The sequence below is a fragment of the Bidens hawaiensis genome, unplaced genomic scaffold (genome assembly GCF_021521415.1).
Source record: "Bidens hawaiensis isolate Kalapana, Puna unplaced genomic scaffold, B.hawaiensis_p1.1 tig00010984_1, whole genome shotgun sequence".
NCBI lineage: Eukaryota > Viridiplantae > Streptophyta > Magnoliopsida > Asterales > Asteraceae > Bidens > Bidens hawaiensis.
In genome coordinates, this window is record NW_027491849.1 from 701,417 (window position 1) to 709,663 (window position 8,247).

An 8,247-nucleotide genomic window follows, 5' to 3' on the forward strand; every position below is an offset into this window, starting at 1 on the left:
ACCCATTTCATAACTCAACTTAAATGAATAACTAGTAAACGACCCGCGCGTTACTGCGAGAGCGTCGATACACGTTAATACATAAAATTACTAATGTTTGTACGCACGTAATGACTAATAAATTTATATCAAAACGTAGATAGAAATAAAAAAGCATTTATACAAAATTAAGTTGTCGTGAAGAAAGCATAAAAAAATATATAATATTTAACCATTTGTTTTGGTCACGCATTGCGTGAGTTCGGTATTAAATACAATTTTTATTGAGGCGTACGTAGAAACGTTAACGTTTGTATTTGAAATTTAGAGTAGCATTACTACATGAAAAAGAAACAAAAATATATTGTCTTTGACCCAGATTGGTTTTGAATGAAATTTATACTAAAACGTAAATATAAATAGTCACGTCACAATTGTGTATACAGAATTTAAGAAACATAATATTTTCAAAAATTAAATATGTCAAATGTTAATTATATAAGTCTAATTTTGCAAATGCATTGAATATGAAAGATATAAAATATTAAAATAATATTAAAAATCAAACTTCAAAATAACTACCTCAAAGTAATTTGTAACAAAGTGATTGGCTTATTTCATGAATAGTAAATTCTCTGTGTATACCAACATATGATTTTTAATATATATATATATAATTCCTTTTACAAGTTCTCTTCTGTGTCTTTTTCTCTATGAATAAATATAATCAATCCATTGTGTTTACACGAAATGCCAAATGACAGAAATTTATGAAGGATGGGAGGTTTTGAATATGAAAATCAACTTTATATTAGTTTTCAGTGTTTAATTCCTTATTTATAATATAATGAATATGCAATTCAGAAAGGGGTGACGGCGCAGCTTGTTGCCCGCCTACCTGCTATATTGATGTAATATCTATGTTTCTACATATTGGAACCCAATTTTTGACACATCTAAATAAAGAAGATGAGTAAAAAAAAAAAAAATGAATATGCATGCTTGGTAGAATCAAACCAATAACAGAAGTGACTTAACCAGCTGGGCTAGCCCAGTTGGCCAGGCAAGTGATGGGAGACTCGGGTGTTCTGGGTTCGATCCTTGGTGCCGACCGGATTTTCCCAGAGCATAAAAACCTGTCTTGCCTTCGGGCGGGGTGAGCCAACTGGGTTTTACCGGGAACGCCAAGCCACTTGGATGCCAGCGTGGGCCCCGATAATGTCAACATAGTCTGGCCTGAGTGGTGGTGGGGCCGCATAACTGAGAAAGTCGCCGTTAAAAAAAAACAGAAGTGACAAATATATCAAGAACACACTCTATCAATCCTACTTAATAGTTGAGAACCTTCAAGAACCTCTCTCAAAACCCGAGGGTAGTCAGATGGTAAGCACTCAAGCCCTAGCATCGCGATAAGTGGTTGAAATCTTGTTTGCCAGGTTTGCTCCCTCTCAGGCCACCTACCTAGCTTTGACCACGATTTAGTTGTCCTTGTTAGTTAATCCACACCCCCAAAACCTTTAAAACCCAATTCTTATAGCCACCTCAGCGTCACATCAGATTCCAATCTTAGATTCCAAACTTTTCTCTAAAAACCCTACTTTTTTCTCCACTCACAAACCAATCCAAACTTCCACCTAATCATCCACATCATCACCTACTTTTACTTTAATATTACTAATCAAACTACTTTTATAATAATAATAATAATAATAATAATAATAATAATAAAGTTTTTATATTTTCGGTTAACTTAATTTATAAAAAGATTATTTATAAAAAATAAAATTATAAATTAATAATAAAATAAAATAAAACAATATTATATTTTAATGGGGTCCTTAAAAACTCCAAATTCTTTGTTTTTGTTTGAAAACCGGACAAAGTGATTGGTCCTTCTCCACCCCACCTTTTGTCCATATGTTTGGTTTTTGTATGTATGAACCAATCCACCTCATCCAGATGGAGATGGTCTTGGTATAATATTGACGGTACCAAATGGTTTACCACTTGTGTGGGCTTCCATCCATTAAAAAAAAAGCATCCCTCAAAACCAACACTAAGATTAATTGTTACGTCACACAATAATTTCCAACTCTGTAATATATTTAACTAACCATTTTTTTACACAAAGATTACTTGCTATTTACACTTTCACATAAAACTATAACTTTAGGTAAATATGAAATATCAGTAATTTGTGATTTAATATCAAAAAAGGGGTTTAGATAAAATATAATTAACTTTAATCGTAAAAAATGTATAAATAACTAAAGCAATTATTGTTACACTATAACTTTTGAACTAGAGTAATTATTATTACGATATTTTATTTTTTATAACATAATTACTCTAGTTTAAAACTGTAATTACTTTAATTATTTGTATATTTAATATGCTAATATTATTTGTACCTGATCCCACCCCATCAAACAAAAGGATAAAAATACCTGATCTAATATTAGGGAAATGCTAAAATGCAAAAAGAGAAAAAAATGAGAAGTGTGGAAAGAATTTGTGACAAAAAAAAACCTTTTAAAAAATAATAAAAAAATCATAACTTAAAAAAAAAACTAAAATGTTTCCCCGTCATTCCCGTTCCACAAAAAAAAGACGAAAAGACACATTGCCGAGAAAAAAAAGACGCAATGACAAAAATAAATAAAAACACAATGATAAATAAAAAAAGACACAATAGATCACAAAATATAACAAAATGTCAAGAAAAAAGACACAATCAACAATGAAAATAAACAAAAAAAATACGATGATAAATAAAAAGGCACAATGTTTTTTTCCTCGATATTGTTTTTTTAGAACAAGGAAGACAGTGGAAACAATTTTGTGTTTTATAAAATTTTGAGTTATGATTTCTTTATTAATTTTTTTGAATTTTAACAAGGAGTTTTTTTAGCCCACAAATCCTTCTCATTTTTGCCCCTTTTTATAAAAGGAGAAAGTTAACGTAACATGCTAATTGCGAGAATCAAGTAGAGTAATTATATATACAAGTATAGTAACTATATATTTACATCATAGAGTAATGACATAATTACTCTATGATATAATTACATAATTACTCTACTTGATTCTTACAATTAGTACGTTAATTTCATTTTTATTTGATCATAACCCTTTATAGAATAACCTGACTCTAATACTAACGTGAACATAATAATTGGACCGGCCAATTATTAATAAATGGTATATTGGTTTTTATTAATCCTAACTATTGCCTTTTGGTCACTGTCGGTCCCAACTAATGAATTGGCTACTGATAATCCAAACTTTTAATGTATTTGTTCCTAATGGTCCGCGACTAACAGAATCCTAACACCGTTAGTTTCAAGTAGTCGGAAAAACGTTTTTGGCCGGAAAAGTCAAATTTGTTGTCGAAAAACACCACTTGAACACCACAACCACCACCAATTGACTCACTACCAACCAACTACCACCACTTGAGCACCATCAAACGATTCCGATGATGGTTCTGGGGTTTCTGACGACCTAGATAATTAAGGCTTTTACTAGAAAAAAGGTTCCTAAAGGTCCGATACAAAGTTACCAAAATGTTTGGGACGAAAATGTTGAGTTTTCGGGGAAAATAGTGAGTTTTCCGGCCAAAAACGTTTTTCCAACAAACTGAAACTAACGACGATAGGATTTTGTTAGTCGCGGGTCGTTAGGAACAAATACGTTTAAAGTTAGAACCATCAGCAACCAATTCATTAATTGGGATTAATAAAAACCAATCTTACATCTTATCTTATCTTACAATACTACTAAAAGAAAATGTTGAATCTTAGGTGTCAAGCTTACATTTCTCCTAATATATAATCTCTCATCTCATTCATTCTAGCTATCCATGGGTTATAGGTCAAAATCATTTTGTCAAGCGGGTTATAACATAGTGTGGATTTTATAACATAGTGTCAATTTCATACCCGAAGTTTAACCAACTACGCAACTTTAGCACATTTTTTAAATTTCTTGCAAATCCACACCGACCTTTTCAAAACCATGTTATTTTAGTAATTTTCGTTAACTCGTTTGCTTTTCCTTTAAGTCTACATTAAATTAATTCATAAGTATTTTGAGAATCACAATTAAAATCTTATCAACTGAGATTGTTAGGTGTCAAGCTTACATTTCTCCTAATTTCTAATCTCATCTCATTCATTTTAGTTATCCATGGGTCATGGGTCAAAATCATTTTGTCAAGCGGGTTATAACATAGTGTGGATTTTAATTATAACATAGTGTCAATTTCATACCTGAAGTTTAACCAATTACGCAACTTTAGCACATTTTTTAAATTTTTTGCAAATCCACACCCGACGTTTTCAAAACCATGTTATTTTAGTAATTTTCGTTAACCCGTTTGCTTTTCCTTTAAGTCTACATTAAATTAATTCATAAATATTTTGAGAATCACAACTGAAATCTTATCTTACAATACTCATAAAAGAAAATGTTGAAACTTAGGTGTCAAGCATACATTTCTCATAATTTTTAATTTCTCATCTCCTTCAATCTAGCTATCTATGGGTCATGGGTCAAAATCATTTTGTCAAGCGGGTTATAACATAGTGTGGATTTTATAACATAGTGTCAATTTCATACCTGAAGTTTGACCAACTACGCAACTTTAGCACATTTTTTAAATTTCTTGCAAATCCACACCTGACGTTTTCAAAACCATGTTATTTTAGTAATTTTCGTTAACCCGCTTGCTTTTCCTTTAAGTTTATATTAAATTAATTCATAAGTATTTTGAGAATCATAATTGAAATAACGGACCTTATTTATTTTTATCGTTTGATAAATCTCGTGTAATACACGGGTTAAAAAGCTAGTATAAATAAATTCGGAAGACTTTAAACTAGTTTGAAGAATTTTCAAATGATTGTGTGCCAACCATATTTGACTATAGGTTGTGGACTTGAAAATTATCGGCTCAGTCTCAATCGTGTTCCAAGTATTTAATCTCAAATTGGTCTTATCATTGTTCCACACTTTATAATTTGTGGCATATATAAGTTTCTAGTATTTCGGACCAGATCGATATCATTGACGAACCTCTACTTCCTTAAGAATGGCTCTGGTGAGTTTTTACTGCTTTCGACTTTCTTTATTTCTTTAGCTGAATCGAGTTGTTTGTTTTTGAGTGTTAGGATCATGGTTTAAAAACCGGGTTTAACGTAGGCATTGCCATATGATTTGTAGCTATCTGTATAAACTGTACTAGGAGGCTTTAACATTTCTTTCATGTTCTTTTTCAAGTTTTGAATATGAAGTTAAGAATATTTCTGATATTTTTAAGAAATATAACGGAGACTATAATTTTCAGAGGAAAAAAATAGCCGATCGAACCGTAAAACGCCAAACTGAACTGTTTTTATGATGGTTTAGGTCCAGGTTATCCAACCAACCCGAGTTGTTTAGGTCGTTTTTTCTTATAAGCCATAGTTACTGATATAGTCCAGAAACTCTCCTAAAACTTGTAAACCGTGATGATCTATAATGATACACGAATTTTGGGTTCTATATTCAAATAAGAATAAGGAGTTTCCTAGGAATGGTAAGAACCAATACATTTTTGGCATGTGGCATTATAACATATGGTGAAAGAATAATTCTAGGAAACTATGTCGGTTATAATGGTGAAAGAGTAATTCTAGAAAACTATATCGGTTTTTTGTAATTTTAAATCTCAACCATTGATTAAAATGATCAAATGGCTATGATTTATTCATACTCTAACTATATCTTTTTATTTTAACCCACCCTTATATATATATATATATATATATATATATATATAGAAAATGGTTCAAATAAGAATAAAGAGTTTCTTAGGAATGGTAAGAACCAATAGATTTTTGACATTTGGCATTAAAACCTATGGTAAAAGAATAATTCTAAGAAACTATTCGGTTATAATGGTGAAAGAGTAAATATAGGAAACTATGTCGGTTTTTGATAATTTTAAATCTCAACCATTGATTAACATGATCCAATGGCTATGATTTATTCCTATTCTTCCTAAAAAACTATTTCTTTTTATTTTAACCCACCCCTATATATATTATATATATATATATATATATATATATATATATATATATATTTGTTGCTATCTTTGATGTGGTGACGGTTAATTGTCTTCGTTATAGTTTAAGATGTTTTCTTTTAGAACTATAATGTTGTTTTAGGTCATGCATGTGGGAAAACCCAACAAGAATGCTTTAAAAGTATTGATTGCTGCCGAATATGTTGGTGTTGAAGTTAAGTGCCCTGAAAATTTTGAGATGGGTGTGTCAAATAAAACACCAGAGTTCCTTAATATGAATCCACTTGGGAAGGTACACGTGTTCTTTTAGTTTAGTTTCACCATCTTTTAAGCACTTTCTTCAATTCATGAAATCCAATTTTCATGTCGTTTCTGAAGGTTCCAGTTTTGGAGACTCCAGATGGGGTTATATTCGAGAGTAATGCCATTACTCGATATGGTGAGTGATCATGTGGCATTTTTTTGTAACCAAGTTCTCTTACTTGTTAACTTGTATATTCTTTACCGTAGTTGCACGCCTGAAGACAGACATTGCTCTGTTTGGATCTTCACCAATAGAATATGTATACCTTCTCATTCTTTCATATTCCTATTCATTACAAAAGTGTTGCGATTCTTTAGTAAATGATGTTTTGGTTTCACAGGGACAAATAGAACAGTGGATTGATTTTGCCTCAATGGAGATTGATTTAAATTTGTTGACATGGTTGAGGCAGATAATTGGCCTTGACAACTATGTTTCTTCGGTTAGTTATCCAAATAACCAAATTCTGTCGGCTTTGGTTAGATACTCCAAGATCATCAAATGTTGTTCTACAATATGAAAAATATTTATTTAGTTACCTATGAGACGCTAATCATTACATGTGCAAAGAACTAAAAAGTATTTTTTTTTAACATGCCTTGAAGATTGAAGAGGCTTCTGTTGTTGCTTTGAGGAGAGCTCTAGACGCCCTAAACACGTATCTTACTGCACATACTTTCTTAGTTGGTGATGCTGTGTCCTTGGCCGATATCATCATGACATGTAATTTATACTCAGGCTTCAAATTCATGATGACCAAAAGCTTCACATCCGAATTTCCTCATGTTGAAAGGTACTTTTGGACAATGGTTAATCAGCCAAACTTTAGAAAAATAATCGGTGAGTTAAAGCAGACAGAAATAATTGGTGATATGAAGCATGACATGAAATTTAGTAAAACTAATGCATATGCTAAGCCAAAAATAGTAGAAACGAATGAAAATTCTGGTAAGCCAAAGGAAGAAGATTTACCAAAGCCTAAGGCCAGAAACCCTCTTGATTTATTGCCACCAAGTAAGATGGTTTTGGATGATTGGAAGAGGCTTTACTCTAACACCAAGTCTAATTTTCGTGAGATTGCGGTTAAAGGTAACTTCACCTATCCATTTTGTGCTTTTATGTGATTTCATGTTTTGCATTAGTCATAGTTTTTTGCTATTTGTTTGTGAATATTTGCAAGCATTAGTTTGATATAATTTGTTGACCTTCTTATAGGTTTTTGGGAGATGTTTGATCCAGAAGGCTACTCTATTTGGTTTTGTGAATACAAATACAACAATGAAAACACAGTCTCGTTTGTGACAATGAACAAGGTTGGTGGTTTCCTTCAACGAATGGACTTAGCAAGAAAATACGCATTTGGAAAAATGTTGATTGTTGGAAATGAGGCCCCATTCAAGGTTAAGGGCCTGTGGCTATTCCGGGGCCTAGAGATCCCAAAGTTTGTAATGGATGAATGCTACGACATGGAGCTCTATGAGTGGACAAACGTGGATCCTTCAGATGAAACACAAAAGGAACGTGTGAACCAAATGATTGAAGATCACAAGCCTTTTGAGGGTGAGGCTCTTTTGGATGCTAAGTGCTTTAAGTGAGGAGTATTATATATATATATAGGATTTGGTTTATTTTAGAAGAATTTCTTAATTCGAGAAGAAATTCTAACCAATCAAAATATTTCTTTTTTATTTTCTGATTATTTAAATACAAGGTATATGAGTAAAATATAAAGTGTTTTGTTTTATAACCAATACTTATTAATAATTTAATTAATGATAAATTATTAACTAATGATAGGTTACAAACTATTTCTTTTTATTTCATCTAAAATTTGAACCATTAAAATCCATTTGATCAAAAATCATTTTATTTAAAACATGGTTAATTATTATTT

General features: G+C 31.4%; 1 protein-coding gene across 1 annotated transcript in view; it reads left to right on the forward strand.

The window, feature by feature from the left end:
• The window catches only part of LOC143536897 (elongation factor 1-gamma-like), a 181,889-nt gene extending 173,941 nt beyond the window's left edge, over window positions 1-7,948 (forward strand). Inside the window, exons 2-8 of the mRNA XM_077030783.1 lie at window positions 5,024-5,080; window positions 6,192-6,341; window positions 6,428-6,488; window positions 6,560-6,612; window positions 6,694-6,795; window positions 6,959-7,442; window positions 7,569-7,948. Coding sequence (XP_076886898.1) covers window positions 5,072-5,080; window positions 6,192-6,341; window positions 6,428-6,488; window positions 6,560-6,612; window positions 6,694-6,795; window positions 6,959-7,442; window positions 7,569-7,948 — 1,239 coding nt within the window. The 5' untranslated portion in view covers window positions 5,024-5,071. The remainder of the gene's footprint in view (window positions 1-5,023; window positions 5,081-6,191; window positions 6,342-6,427; window positions 6,489-6,559; window positions 6,613-6,693; window positions 6,796-6,958; window positions 7,443-7,568) is intronic.
• The last annotated feature ends 299 nt before the right edge of the window (window positions 7,949-8,247 follow it).